General features: G+C 34.3%; 2 protein-coding genes across 4 annotated transcripts in view; both read left to right on the top strand.

The window, feature by feature from the left end:
- babo (TGF-beta receptor type-1 babo) overlaps positions 1 to 13,315 on the top strand; it is a 43,962-nt gene extending 30,647 nt beyond the window's left edge. For all 3 annotated transcript variants that reach the window (XM_019062494.2, XM_019062492.2, XM_019062496.2), the window contains 2 exons: positions 485 to 724; positions 2,134 to 13,315. In XM_019062494.2, coding sequence (XP_018918039.1) covers positions 485 to 724; positions 2,134 to 2,259 — 366 coding nt within the window. In that variant the 3' untranslated portion in view covers positions 2,260 to 13,315. The remainder of the gene's footprint in view (positions 1 to 484; positions 725 to 2,133) is intronic.
- The window catches only part of LOC109044729 (uncharacterized protein in vnfD 5'region), a 354,911-nt gene that overhangs the window by 85,274 nt on the left and 253,174 nt on the right, over positions 1 to 16,463 (top strand). The window lies entirely within an intron of this gene.

The raw sequence follows: 16,463 nt of genomic DNA, 5'->3' as shown, positions 1-16,463 counted from the left end.
GACTCAGCATTGACTTTCTTTTGGTTCATTTCAATCGTTTCACCAGCCTTACCCTTCCTGAAAACTTCGTTTCATGCATAAAAAAGTGTTTGCAGCAAAAATAGTGGATGTCACATTTTTTTCAAATCGCTGTTACTCCTTCAATTTTTCACTTACATATATCGTAAAACGTGTGTTTTTTTACTGGAAGAGTTGCCCCTCATGAAAATCTTCATAAGAATCCACTCGGTTCTATGGGCGGAAAAGTGCAAAGCTTCAAAAACTTCAAACGCAATTTTCTCACAACGTGAAAACTCGACATCTGCTATTGTTACAGATAAGTCCTCATATATAGACACATAGAAAATCACAGGCATTTGAGTCCCGATCGCTGTTTTTGTTCTGATTTTTTAAGCATATGAGTGTGAGTGTTACCGTTCAGGAAAGAAAAAAAAATCGTATTTATTTTAAAAATCTGTATTTAAATTCTCCTTGTCTGTTTCAGGTCCTGGAGGATTCAATGAACATGAATCATTTCGATTCGTTCAAGAGGGGTGATGTGTATGCTTTAGGGCTTATATTCTGGGAGATCGCCCGAAGGTGCAATGTGGGCGGGATATACGATGAATATCAGTTGCCCTTCTTTGATCTTGTTCCTTCAGACCCCACAATCGATGAGATGAGGAGAGTGGTCTGCATTGACAAACAACGCCCGTCAATACCCAACAGATGGCAGTCGTGCCCGGTTAGTGAACTTTCATCATCTTATTCTTCATCATCCTTTGCTTGTTTCTGATTAATGGGCGACTAGACTAGGTCTAAGCTAGAAGGAAACATCACATGTCTCCTTCTTAAAATTGTACGTAAAAAATTATTCGTACAATGGGAGTTCGAAAACCAACTCCGTAACAATATTGTAACAAATATTTTTAACACCAATCAAGCTGAAGTAAGATCATGCAAATGATTTCAATAATTTTTTTGCTGTTTAACTAATGCTAATCGGACTGCATTTAGCAGAAAGGAACCAAGCCACATCAGCTGTTGCCGAATTTAACATGGCAATTTCATTTTTTACAAAGGAACGTTAGTGCGGATCCCTTTGAAAATTTAGAAGAATTTGCTTTGTACTATGCAGATAATTTACTGAAGTTTGCACAAAAATCCGCACAACTGTTTTCATTTAAAAATTCAAATGATAATAACCCCACTAATAAAAGCCTATGTGCGTGTAGGCTGTTATTGCTCCTACTAGGTTTTCAGATTCTCCGTGCCCTGGACAGTGGCCGTCAGGCCTGTGACCTTTATTAGCCCAAATCAGTAATTGATGTAATACAACATTGTATACAATTGCACTCTACCATCTTTTATCTGCACTAAAACCGAGTGTTACCAATCGAACCCCACGCTTTACTTTACAGCCAGAGATGTAAAATTTCACAAAACTTTCAATTTATGAAACCTTCATCTTTAAAATTTCATGGAACATTTGAAATTTGTGAACTTTTTTCTTTGAAATTTCATGGAGCATTAGAAATTTGTGAAATTTCATCTTCCACTTTCATACAGAGAAATTTTGTCAACCTATCACTCGGCTATCTGATTAAATTAAATGATTGGTCCAAAAAACTCAGATATTTGTTTGTACAAAAAAATTTGGTCAAATTTCATCAGCCACATCAACCATGCACCAATTTTCAATATTTTATTCATGCATTTTATTTACGATTATTTTCACAAGAGAGATCAGTAATTGGGGCATGGTACGTGCTGAGAGTCCCCCTTATGCCTTACAATTAGTTCCGAAAAAATTAATACAATAGCATCCTATCAAGTATGTTCATTGCAGATATCGCATTTACCAAGCAAAAATTCAGATAGGTTATGAAATGCCTTAGATAGCAGAAAATTCCTTAAGAACTTAAAGAAGGAAGCTATATTTCCAATGCAAAGCTATTTCTTAATATTGCAGGGCAGAGCAGTTACCAGCTGGATAGCGGAAAATGTACAATTTTGCTCTGACCATTTCAGCCAAATTCTTGCGCCAAAATATTGGATGTAATACAGTGGGCGAATCGTCCTGTAACCGCTTAGTGCATAAAATTTACCATTTTACATCCTTAATTTAGTTACAATAATCTGATCATATTTCAGGCATTGCAAGTCATGTCGAAAGTGATGAAGGAGTGTTGGTATCCTCTCGCTGCAGCACGCTTGACGGCGCTCCGAATAAAGAAAACGCTGGCGAACCTCAGTGCCATAGAAGATCTCAAAGCGTAACGAGGCTCAGCTGCGCATTACTAGTCATTTCCTACTACAGTGTAAATTATTGAAAAGACAACATCATCTTTCAGACGTAGTCTCTCCTCTTAAGTTTTTTTAAACTCTTTTTTATTTCACAGGCTGTCCTGATGACTCAGGTAAGGTGTACAGTATACTTTTAATTGTAAGATTCCTGTTTCCTACCTTATCAATTTCGCCTCCCCTAATTTATTCGTGTATCGCAGTCAAGATGTTTACTAGCGGGTAAACAAGGGCTTTAATAGTACAACTATTCAACATATTAGGAACTAAATCTGTCAATCGGTATTGGATTATCGAAATTTTTTTACAGAGAGATGTAGTATTGAAGCTACCAGTAAAGAAAACCTTTAGAGCTTTCTACGTTTATACATGTTTGATAATGTACTAACAATTAATGAAAGGAAAAGCTGTCTTGCTAAGGAAGAACGCCTTATGAACCCTCAGATGTTGCCAAATATCTTCCTTTAAAATTTAAATTTTCAGGGATATTTGTGAATATTTTTCCTCCAAGTTTTCAGAGAAATTTTTTTGCAACCTGATCTAAATTACCCGAAAATTCCAAGAGAAAATATTTCCAACTCTGCTTTAAAAAAAAAAAAAAACCATTTATTTAAGGAATATTGGTAACTTTTGATTGTTCCTTCGGGGTTTTTCTTTAGCATGGCAGAATATGGCACTATGCAGTCCAGTGAAAAATTAAGTACGTAGCTGCCTCTATGTGCATTTATATTCCAAATTACGTGCTTTTTCCCTTTTTTAAAATTTTATTTTAATGTTAATTAAAATTCTTGTTATGTGACTCATTGTTATCAATCTAGGCGTTTTGTCTATTTAAAATCATTCATATTTAATTAAATGAGCCAATTAGAGGGATTCTTCAATATTTTCCAAATTTATATCATCATTTTTTTCTTTGTTTTCTCCTGGTGCTGATATAAGAAATCAAAAATTAACTTGGAAAACCCTGAACCATCAGTTCAAGTGCCCAGAGATAGCTTCAAGCATTGTGCACATCAAATTAATTTTTCTATGGATGCCTTAGGCAAAATTGTGATTTTTTTAAGTGCATATTTTTATACTTTTGAATGTTTGACAAGTTTTTATACTGTTATATTTTTCAAGTCCCATCGCTTGCGCATTGATCCCCTCCGTTAAATGTTTTTTTTTTCTTTCAAAAATTTTGCGTGCTATTTTGGTGGAAAGCATACCTATGCTTTAATAACATTCTTTAGGAGTTGTTTCGTTTGTATGCATTTACAGGTCTCAGCAATCAAGTTTCGATAGAAAACAAGTAGATTCCCAATTTACTAACAAAATTTTTAAAATATACAGACTATTCAAGATGACCTAAGTTATTTCTGAACCAACTATTTCATTATTCTAGTATTTGAAAATCTTGAAGCTTGCTGTTAGCAGAAAATTATCTTTAATCATCAGTTTAATGGCATCTCACAGTGTTCTACACAATTTGTGAGAATTATTTTTTTCACTGTGTGGCTGCGGAATATATTTTGTTATTGGAAACGGTCGACATTCAGCCTTTTAGTGTACATAGGCAGTCAAATTGAGCGTAAAGTTGTGCTATTAGAGTCCCAGTAGTTTTTAATATTCTTAGTGTACAAGTATTTTGTAATTCAGGTTTTTTCTTTTCTTTTTTTTATCATTGTAAATAATAACCAAAATGTGTAAGTTTTTCTTTTTTTTTGTTTTTGTTTTTTGTAAGTCAGAAAATAAGTAACTGTAAATTTTATAAAAGTGGATTTGTTCCATCTTTATATTTTGTTCCAACTGGATTCCTAATTCAGAAAACATAAGGAAACAAAATGATTCCTGATGGCAGAGCGCACTCAGGGAAATGACAGCAGCAATTATACTGCCACATGCTCAGGAAGTCTTATTTGTCACTACATATTATTAAGTCCTTAAGCAGTCAGTAACTCGTTGTTACTTTAATTTTAGTAGGCAGCTATCTACCACCAGGCAGCAAATTCAAAGGCCGGAGGAAGAATTCGCTGATTTCCTACCACGGAGTGTTTGCTATCATAGTTTTTTCACCATTCATTCTACACTCTTCAAACATTGTAAAAGTTGGGGAATCAGAGAGATCCCCTTTACTTCCGAAATTAGGAATTTCTAGACCTGAAAATTACTTTCCTCCCAATTTCAAAGCTCACCTGAAAATGATTGATTTTTCTTTTTTGCAAATAAGGCGTAAGTTTTTCCGAACTCAATTTACTGACACTTATTTTTAATATTCCCTAAAATTTGTCAGTTGAGTAGTGTGTTCTATCTTTTCATCTGCTGTAGCTATAGTTAAAACCCATGACTTCGAAAGTAAAAGAGGAATTTGAAGTATTTAAAGGATGCTTTCTTTCCCTAAGTAACTACGCCAGTAAACCGAACGAGTTCCGTACCTCGCGGGCTATGTTCTTTGCCCTGACGTAAATTGTAAGGATTTTTCTGACGCCTTTTAATGAAGTTTGCCAATATCAATGTTCCTCTCAGTAAAACTTATGTAGAATATCCTGTTGATTTTTGCTCAAATGTAAGTATCATTTTTCCCAATGATAAATATTCAGGTGCCATTCGCTTTTCGTCAAAGTGGGTATTTCTCTCTTTGAAGAAAAAGCTTTTTCACTTTTGAAGTTTCGCCATCAATTTTTGAAGATTCCTAGACTTAGATATTGGTTAGTTAGTGAAAAGGCCGATCTAAGAGCATATTGGTGTGTTTGGTTTGCTAGTGCATCACGCTAATGAAGCTAAATCAACTGTTGAACAATGGTTTCACTGTTTAGAATATGATCTTATCTGAAATCTTTTGAGACATTCCTGGTTTTTTTTATCCGTTTATTAAGAGACTATCCTCAAGAAAATATCCGTGTCTAATGCACCACTTACTTTCAAAAATAGACTACTCAGAGGTTGAAACTGTTTATTCATATTGATTGGTTTGCCTCTAAGATGATCATTTATCTTTTAGTAGAGTACAAAATCAAGGGAAGAATTTGAGTTGCATTGGTTGTAAACATGGAGGGTCATTGATCCATTCTGACACATTGACTGCTGCGCTGGGCCTGAAGGTCAATATTTTTCGAGTATCGCTTCACTGTCAGGACACAGAATTTTTGGGGCACTCCACCCTAATGTCATAGAATTTGCTTATGCATAAAACTTGCATCAGTGGCTCTTTCTTGCAAAAAATTGAGAGTACATGTAGCTCCGCTGTACTTCTGCTCTGCATTTGCTTAAACACTTACAAATTTAGAAGGCCGCGCGTTTCGGAGCAGAATGATTTACACTTTAGTAGTCAACTTGTTAAGCTATCAGAATCATCAAAATCCAGCTGCTGTGCATTTACTTCAAAATTTTGTTGAAAAGTAAACACTATTCAAAATCATGAAAACACTTTCTTTGTAAGATTGCGGAGCCTAAAAATGAGAACGTCCACGTTCAATCAGAAAGATCTCATTTAAGCATATCCTGAACTAGGAGGTGGTGAGAAGAGAAATTGACTACGTAGATTTAACACTGGCCAACTTGTCAAAGTAAGGTCAAAATTGTACTTTTAATGTCAGGACTGCGTCCTAATTGTTCGTTTTTTGATTGTGCTACTTTAGACCCCCTTGCTTGATCAGGATGTGGTATGCTGTTAAGTGATTAGAAGTCTGAACTACATCCAGAGACATCATTGCGTTTTTTCTATCTTTGCGTCTAGGAAGAATTAATATTTTTGTTGCGAGTGAATCATTTTCTTAGACGGCAAAACGAAAGAATTGCGCGTGTAAAGGTTCCAAACAGTACATTTCTTTTATCACCTCCTCCGATAAATGGCCATTACTCGAACAAATTGTAGCTACCAATTTTTCAATCACTGTACGATTTTTTGTTTACGTTTAGTTTTTTGTAAACTCTCTAGCTAGGCATCCTGTACATACTTTAGTGTTGTAAAAGACTTCGATTTCTAGTTATTTATATTTTTCATCCCTCACATGTGAATTATCCATTATGATTTCCCCCCTTGTAAATTTAGTTTCAAAACCAATTGTACCTCTATGATTTTTTCGCTCATTTTCTATACCCTTATTTTTAATTTATTTTTTGATAATTTGTTGTAGAACGAAGAATTATATATAACATTTATTATTTTTTACAAAATGACTAAGTTGGTAGTTTTTATTTCCTCTTCTTTTTTAAATGTATTAGTGTTACACGTAGAACATTTCACATATTTTTCAGAATGTTAACTTTTTTATCATTTTTCTCTATCCATGTAAATATTTACAGTACTTCTCAGATTTGTCAGTGCATAAACTGTTCATCCTCTAATTTTCTATCTTATTCTTGCTGAGGTCAGTGAAAACTATCAAGAGTCATTCTGTCATTGCAGCTTTCCTTTTAATGATGTTAGAGAGAGCAATGAATAACAACTTGTGCTCAGGACCTCCCAAGCAACGATTTACAAGTATACCAACACTAATCTCTGAAATAATTTAATCAATCTTGAAATACAGTGAGATCTCAATTTATAGGATTTTACGAGACTGACAAATTGAGCCGTTAAACCACTGAATCTGTCAATTCAAGCTAGCTTAAAGCTCTTGAAGGGATCAGAAGGTCGATCCGTTGAATGCCACCCAATAAATTGAGGTCTTACTGTATAATCAAATCAAATTTGTTTTACCCTTCTTCTCTGTGGCACAAATATGTCATTTATCCTTCACATTATTATTTACTCAAGAGAAGTATCTCTGTTCAAGGGTAGTTGAAGAATTTGTCTGTTTTTTTATTTGAGAACAAGCTGATGAGTGAAACATTTGAACATAGAATTTTGCCTGGTTAATTTCCTCTCTCTCAGAAATTCTGTTGAAAATAACTTGAACTGTACCGTTAAATGATTCTTTTTGTCCTTGCTAAAATGCGATCAAAATCAAACTCTCATCTTTATCGCACTAAGGCTATTGCAGAAAAATGGGTTTTTCACATTATTCCTTTATTTCTCTCAAATATCTGGTAATTTAAACTAAGAATCGAAAAAAATAAGCCAGTGACAAAAGAATGGACAGATAAAGTTTTGAGTAGTTTCTTTTACACCGAGAAATTACGACCAGGTAGATTCAGTGAGAATTATCAGCTCAGTTTCAAGAAATCTAAAGTAAAACTCTGGAAAGGAGTGTCCAGCTCAAATTGTTTAAATCTTATTTTGTCAGGTAGAAGTTCAAATTGTTAAAGTTTTTTTTTCTATATATTTAGTCTAGTCGGCTTCAAGGAAGGCAAGTCCATCCTCCCTTAGAATGACCTCTGGAAATTGTGTTCTTTCAAGGTTTTGTCATTTGAAGGAAGATATTTTATTACAAGCAGTTATGTCCGAGAGAGGTGGTTTTTTCGGTCACCGTGCATAAAATTAATTGATGTGAAATTCTCATACTAGAGGGTAAGAAACTTGAGTGTTTGCAAAGATTTTGCCCTACTGTTAGCTTCTTGATTTTGTGCAGAGGTGGATTAGTAGCTGAGCCAATTAAAGTGACATCCGCTTTCAGTTAGCAAAGGATTATGTTCACAACATTAGGAAATTTGATACTGGATTTTCAATTTGCATCCTGCTCAGAAGGCCGGAAGAAACATAGTATCAAATAATATAAATATTTAGCTGGTGCCAAACTTATTGGCACTGTGTGCACAGTCCTTTTCCACACAGCCATAACTAGCACCATTGCAAGGCAATTTTAGCAGCTCTGAAATATCTCTGCAGTCTTGTCCTGATATGCTGTAACAAGTGTGTAAGCAAACAGCTGCTTAGAAAATTTTGCTCAAATGAGCTTTTGTTCTGCACCACAAGAATGTTCGGTTTGATATTAAATGTTATGCACGATGACAAACTTACCATTTCTCCAATGAAACAACTTGTGCGTTAAACCGCCACTATTATTAGAAGTAGATATATGCACTAACCCTAATACGTGTAGCAATTTTTATGCATGATTACTTTGCATTAATACTTCTTGGTATTTTCGTGTCTCTGTTATGAGTGTTTCTCATTGTTCTTTGCCGTTTATTATGATTCATACTTTAATTTATGGTCTGTTTCTTTTTTTATGTTAAAATTGTGGTACATTTCTCTTTGTAAGTGTTTCTCTTGAAAAAAAAAACAGCACTGTTTCTTTTGTATGCTTGACAGATTTAGACTTGTTTTGCCTGATGCTCATTTGTATCCTAGCTGAGCAAACAAGGGGTGTCCTACCATCAGATAAAATATAAAAGATCAATATCCCACGATATTTTACTCGGTCATCATTTTTTTATTTGTTCTATTGCATTAAACCGCTGTGATCTTTCACAAGTAAATCAATGGCACCCAATTATTCTATGCTCATTAATTCTATGCTACTGATGATTTCGACAGGCTTGAGTGCATCAAACTGCATCAAAATTCCATTTTTTAATTCAGGACAAATATCGATTAATTGTCAGACACCCCTCTGTTTTTCTCAGAACTACCGCTATGATCGATTTTTTTAATGTCTGTGCTGTTTTCAAATTTTTGTAATCTCTTTATATTGCTCGATGTAAAAATTATCATCATATGGGGTTAAAATGAAGTGCTGGTCAAAGTGGATCAAAATGTATGCTTTTTTCGAAAAGGGGGAAGAAGTCAAATAAAGTTGTAGGTTTTACCTATCAATAATCATAGCAATTTGTATATTAGCCTTCACAAATTAAGAATGTATTCTTGCTTTGGCCTCAAAGTTTAGAACTAAAAATATTTCCTCTTTCAAAGATTGCTGAACTGAAGTGACGCACAGCCGAAATTTATACTGCATGCTCCCCTCTCAAGATACAAAAATGACAAGTTCTCATTTTTCCTTGCTTTCTAGAAAACAAATATTTATCAAATATCTCAGATTTCAACTCCGTATCTTTTAAATTCCACTTCTAGTTTTCCATTTGAAGAAGTATTTTGAACCTCCAAATCTTAGTTTTCACTCGACCTTTTTCAAATCCCATAGTACGTTTTTTCTTCCCTCTTAACGTTCTAAAGTTCAGCGTCTTTCTCAAAGAACAGATTTTTTAGTTGAAGGTCCATCATTTTATATTCTGTATCTTCAATTTTTATCGTGCAATATCGGATCATTTTTATTTTTATAAATATTTTCATTTTCTACTTCGTTAACTAGTTCAAAATAGTTTTCACATTCGAACAACTACAATTTAAATTTTTTTTTTTTTCAAAAGTTTTACACCTGTGCTCATTAGTGGTGCTATTTTTTTTATGAAACCCAGTAATACGGACTCAGATTTTTTTAAAATCTTTATTCAGCGTTTCATTTCCTGTTCTTCAAGTTTCAAAAAGCAAGCAGCACAAACTTATTTCATTGATCAAACTGTTTCATGTAAATGAAGGAAATCTGATTAAATCACAGTTTCAGCAAAAGTTGGTAAATGTACTTACAACTTAAGTACAACAACGGCACTCGCTGGCCTATCCGGTTTTTTGTGCACTTAATTCTTTTGACGCTACATAAGAGGGCCCTTGTATCAATGAGTGCAATCTCTAAATTCTTCTGTCGTAAATGTTCAGTTTAACAGCCCAACTTATCTTTTCTTTTTGTTTTAAAATTTGCCAGAAAGTAATCCAACCGATGCTTTTTCCTTTCTTTAAACTAATCATGCAAAAGTAATTACTCTAACTCATAGATGCATAGTCCTTAAATTTTATGAAATATTTAATGCATCCCTCTTTTAAAATCATAATTTTTTCTATATTATGACAAAATGCTAAATATTATCTGACTTTCCTTCGTCTGCAGTCTTAGTGTTTGGTATTGCAGATTTGAGTACCCAGTCAATAACAGATTTACTTTTATCTCATCCTTGACTTTGACCTGAGAGAAATTTTTTCAGGAATTGTAAATCTTATGCAAAACTATCTTTGTTAGAAATCAAAGTAATAATATTTATTTCCGGGTACATAATTGTGACTGTCCTCAGGGGAAACGTTTTTTGCGCGAAAGAACTGGAACCTGAGTTATTGATATCATTGTATAGAGGAGTCAATCGCTAAAATTTTGGCATAAGAATGCTCAAAATTTTCAAAGTAAATGTAAGTTAAAACAGACCTAAGTTGTTGGCTCAAGATACCCAATCATGATAAAAATTATTCAAGGTTTTTTCTTCCAAGTGTAGGTCTCAGAATGCTCCTATAAAAATGCAACTCAATTAATTAACTAAACCTCGAAATTCTTTGAAGTATTAGAGAGCGTTTCTTGTTCAAAACTTGTATACAGATATGGCCTGATCATCCAACGATACCTGCATTTCAAAACTGCGGTTGAGAACTGAAGTCCCCCTCCTCTGTGGATGGTCCAATGTAAGATGACGAATCTTTTGCAAATATCTGGGTCAAAAAGTTAGGTATATTTTCAAATAAGAGTCAAATAATTCCTACCTAATTTTGATATACACACCCATTAATGTTGCAACAGAAATAAAGTAGAATTGAAGAAAAAATGAATAATGATGAGAAAGCAGGAACTAAAGCATCAGAAAAAGAACCTCTCATCGGTCAAACCAGTGTAAATAAATTACCTATCATAATCGTCGTCATACTTTCTTTTTTTTACTCAGTATTTTTACGAACCTTGTTATTAAATTGTTGGCTTTAATTTAAATTTTGAAACTTTTTGTTCAAATATAATACATTTTATGCATATTTTTTCTAACTTGTTTGTTGAGAGAAGAATTTTTATAACTAAGATTAGGTTTTTTCTTTCTTTTTTTTAAAAAATAAAAATAAAATCAATATTGTAAAATTACTCCTTTTTTTAAAGTAAGATGATTGAATGCACTTTTTTCGTATTTCCTCCCAATTACAGAATTTTCAATAGGTCAGCCCCACAAAAGTAATAAAAGGTAGCTCAATAGATTTTATAACGTTTGTATGATAGACTAACATTTCTTGTATACTTGACAAAAGTCTCTAATCTTTAAGTATAATTGAAGTAATCTTAATTTGCTAGACGTAAGTTTTTTTAAAAGAAAAATATTTTACTGCATAGTTTTCTATCTTTCCTCTATTCAAGAGTATGCCTCTCTATTCGATGAATGTTTCACTTGAAACTGCCGTAAGTCAAGCGTTTTACGTGAAAAATTCATGCAACTTGGTACAAAATGTAGAGTGTAGCAGTTTTTTTGGTTTGACCCCCCCCCCCTCCCCCTTCAACCTGAGCGTAATTCATCTTTCAACTATGTCAGTTATGTAGCATTAGTTTTAACCCATCCTGAACTCTAAACATACGCTTGCAATGTATTGCCTTGATAGGAATGCAGCTATCAATTTAATTTCACTGTAAAATGGTTTTATTTCCCTACTAGTAAGAGGATTTAATGTAAAATTGTATAGGGCTTTACTTTAACTGAGCGCCCAGTGATGAAAAAAAATGTATGAAAAGTTGCATGAGAATAATAGACACGTTAAGGACAGTATGATAGTGCTGTGCTTAGGAAGATAGCTGTATTAGGCTTTGGACGTTGCCAGATTTCCTTTAACATAACCCAAATTTTTTTGGGAATGTATCAATATTTTTCCCTGAATTATTCAGAGAATTTTGTTCTCAATTTGAACTAGAGTATCTACAAATTTAAGAGAAAATTACTCATGACTTTCTTCAATTACTAATGTTTTATCAGAAGAAATTTGACAACCATCGGATTTTCATACAGCGTTTTTGGGTGAAAAAAGGTGAGAGATCAGTTGAAAAATGAATGGCTGATTTTTCTCAAGGTGACTCCAGGCATTATTTTGGTTTAAATTAAACTCTTTATGATTTACATCTGTATTTGATTTTTACTTTGGTTTTTTCAACAATTTGGAAGATATAAAGACAGTAGATTCTTGTCTTGACACAATGACAAATTTCCAATTCCCACGCACTCGGTAATGAGAGCAAGAATCTAGTGAATGAAAACCCCTCTGTTTAATTAACGGCATCCAAAAATGGAATAATAGATTGCATTCCGCAGAAGGGATTCAATGTGATTAGAGATTATCCAAAATCGTGCAACCCCTTTTGCTTTAATAATTGCTAAGTATATGTATAGTAATGGAATGTATACAATGGGTTTCCCTTAAAATTAACCATTTTTTGGCAAAGAAAAAAAAAAACAAAACAAAAGCCATATTCCATTCTAGGCATTTACTAAGTATAGGGATGAAGTTGTGCGATTTTTTTAACACTGAAATCGCGTTGGTTCCTTTCTCCTGAATGCAGCTCAAATGAAATTATTTTGAACAGACTTTTGCTTTCATTCTGAAATATTTCTAAGTTTGATAATGAATTTCTAAGTCAAGTATTTATTACCTGTAAATGCTATTTCACTCGATTGATCAGAGCACAGTCCTACCGTTTGAAAGATATGAATAGAAGTACTTAATGCCTGGATTAATCTAAAACTTTCTCACCATTTTAGAAAAATATTGCTGTGAACTACACCACCAAATCAATTACTCTGATAGCCGCATAATATCGATCAAAGCCTTGCAAAGAATTTACTTCACCTCTTAGAAGCACATAATCTCTTAAAGTTCGTCGCTAATTATTTCATTAAGTCTTCTACTGGATTGAAAAAATATTTTGATATTTAAAATTAAACAAAGAGTTGTTGTTGGTCATGATAGCAGGATTCAGCACTAAGGCGCAGGTCTTGAGTCATTGCTTTTTAATTTTGCCGCAGTTAGGTGATAGTTTTGTAGTTAGGTAAGGTACTTGGTATTGTACAAACTTGGTACCTTTTTTTTATTTTTTAAGTTTGTGGTTAATGTACTAATGTTATTATTTTTTATTTATTAATCTTTGTTTTTTTTTTTAAATATTTTCTTTGCTCTTCTCCTTGTTTTTGTACCCTCTCAGTTAAATCTTAACTTTGCGAAACAGGTTTTATTTTATCATGGTACCTACTCCTTTTTTGAATTTTGTTGTTGTAAATAATGTTACATCATAATTAATACAATACAAATACAGTTTTTGCCTTTTTTATACTCCTGTCTTGGTGATTTATTTTTGTCGTGCTATTCAAGAATTTCAAACACTCTATTTCAGTGAAAATTCTGATTCTAAGAATGTGAATTGGACGTATTTATGCGAAAAGGAGATATGTGGAAGTGGAAAGATGGGGTGTGCTCGTTAGTGGTCGGGCCATAAGAATGAATGGGGAATATAAAGCGCCAGTGACGTCAGCGGCGACGATGGAGACTCCGAGCCGCGGATCCGTGTCTTTAACTCATGAGCCCTGTCCACAACGCTCTCTTGCCATGCCCGCGGCTCATGAGTTAGCATATTTTGGCGCTTAGCTCCTTTTGATTTAATGTCAAATCCCGCTTCTCAATTTTCTCAAAAGGAGCTATATCCACTTTTACATTGTTTCTTATGGCCCAACTAACGAGCACACCCCATCTTTCCACTTGCACATATCTCCTTTTAGCATAAATACGTCCAATTTTGAATAATCGTTTGAATCTCTTTTTTCTTCTTCAACATTCAAGCAATAACTTTTCATGAAATTTTTTTTCTAAAGATAGTACCTAGGAAATCAGATGTATGAGATCATGCCATAAAGTGGAGCACATTTTAGACTGACTATAAGTCTGAGGAACCGAAAAATATTTGGGAATTTCATTTGGTCATGGAAATCGGGAAAAGTCATGGCATTCCACAAGAAAACCTGAAATTTTGACAAATATTGAAATTTTCAGTCTGAGAAAACATTCCAATCAATCAGGTCTCAAACTGTATTTAATAATTACTAAGTGTACTGTAATAAGTATACTAAGTCCCAGTTTGGTTCTGGGTCCAAAATTGAATAGAGGACTAAGAAATGTCTTCTACGGAATTGCAGTGCCTGTCAGTTAAATAATTAACACCTCAAGAAAAAAAGTTTCGCATCGTCCTGTCATTTGTGGCGGCATTAAAGCCAACATTTTTGAATTTTCAGTTCTACACGTGCTAATTGTAGATTTAAGAGGTCAAGGAATTTTGATCACTTTGGTTAGAGAAGACTTTAGAAAGCCATGGAATGGACCACTAGACAAGGTACGAATTTCAGCATTCTGATACATGATTCGTAACTAAAATTTCACGTAGAATACGACGCGCACAACGAAAATTACCGAATTCAACCCCTTCCAAAGATATTTAACGATTCTTGATACGTGAATTCAAACCACCCGCTCATGAAAACTCAATTCTCTACGTGATTCACATCGCGCGCTGAATGTTATTATGACAGTCTCTGCTATATAAAAATCTGGCAACCTCAATCTTGACGCTTTGGCTCGGCTATAGCAAATTGCTCACCTATAGTTTGAACAACACATGGTGGGAAATGAACATTGCTCGATTGAGAAGCTTTCTGAAACCGTTGTAGTGGGCGATTTGACTCACGTAGAGTTTTGAGTTTCTTGAGAGCGGGCAGTTCAAATTCCTCGTAACCAATGTGAAATAAAAACGATAATATCTTCGTTAGGAATTAGTTTCAGTAATTTTCATTGCGCGAATCGTGTTCTACGTGAAATTCTGGTTAAGAAACATGTATCAGATCGCTTAAATTCGTACCTTGTCTAGTGGTCCATTGTCTCCCGCCGAGTCTGTAGACAACTTGTATTCTGCTGTGCCAAGATAGAACGCCGTATGAACCATTAGGCTCCGCCATATTTTACAAATCACAAATTTAGTGAAATTTTCACGGTTTCAGGACACCCTGCCAACGATTCTTTGTCCGCGCACCTGTTTCGTCGAGTAGTTTACGTCCACGCGTAAAATGAACGTATTTCTATCAAACGGAACTATGTGCATTGTGACATGAGCCCTGTTATGCATGTATTCGTATGGATCTCGGGGCTCATGGCTTAATGCACATAGTTCCGTTTGATAGAAATACGTCCAAATAAATAACGGCGACGTGGTCCAAGCGTTTGACAATATCGAAATGAGGAAATTGAGAGAGAAGGAGGTGTTGTTTCGGTAACTCATTTCTTAAATGAAATGTTACTTTATTCTTTTGATTTCTTCTTTTCAAATTGTCATCGGCGAATATTTGGTTTTACTTCTAGGTATCCTTAAAATTTTCGATATAAAATACACCTCATATAAATATATACCTTTTTTTAAAATGAAAATAAGACTTCGTTTTAAAAACATTTTCCAAGCGATGGCATCGATAATCGTGCTACATCATGCTACACTACGTCCAATTTTGAGCGTTTGGTTGCGCATAGGTACACCACGCTGCTGCACATTAGAAGCACAAAATATAGGTAAAAGAAAAAATTAAAGTGCTTCAGGATTTATTAAATTTGACACGGAACCTCCTTAAAATTTACACAGCAGGGTAGGATGGGGTCAGTCCGCCACTTTTTTGCCCCAAGATTTTTCCTGAGTTCCCTAATTTATGGATGAACTTGTTTGAATGCTAGGAGTGATCTTTGGACCTTTGACTATGCACAAAAAAAAATTGGATACTTTAGGTGCATTTTCCCCCCCCCCCTTTTTTGAACCTTTTTTTTTTAAAAAAGAAAGTGGCGGAGTGACCCCACGAGTAGGGTCAGTCCGCCACATTCTTAGGGTCAGTCCGCCAGTGCTGGGGTCAATACGTCAGTAGCAAATGAAGACATGAGAAGTGCTGGAAAAAACAATTTAATTAAGAAAAATGAAGGAAAACAAACATATCTGAACTCAGAACTTCAGTCAGTACAAAAAAATCTATAACTATAAGAATGAAAAGTTAATTTTAAAGGTGTAATAAATTTCAAAATTTGAATTTTTTTTTTTTCAAAAAAAAGTCAAAATATTAATAAAAAGTCGGTGGTTTTGAAATTGAACTACAAACATATAAAGGACTAGCCAGTGTAGCAGCACCTAAACCTAAAAAGGGGTCACTTAGCCAGTAGCAGAATGACCCTCGGCGTCACTGGCGGAATGACCCCATCCCGGCTTCGCTGCACAAAATTGTTACCTGGCATGACAGAAGTAAAGATATTTCAAAGATCAAAAACGGAATCAATAGCCTTGAGTGAGTAGTTTACGATGGTGTACTTACCAAATTTCGATCACCAAACCACCAAAGTCCAGACGAAAAGTTCCAAAAAAGAAAAAAGTTACGATCGGGAGCAATTTTAACACCTGCGCCTG

The sequence above is a fragment of the Bemisia tabaci genome, chromosome 10 (assembly GCF_918797505.1).
Source record: "Bemisia tabaci chromosome 10, PGI_BMITA_v3".
Taxonomy (NCBI): Eukaryota; Metazoa; Arthropoda; class Insecta; order Hemiptera; family Aleyrodidae; genus Bemisia; species Bemisia tabaci.
Note: the sequence above shows the minus strand (reverse complement) of the source record. Positions and strands in the feature narration are given on the sequence as shown.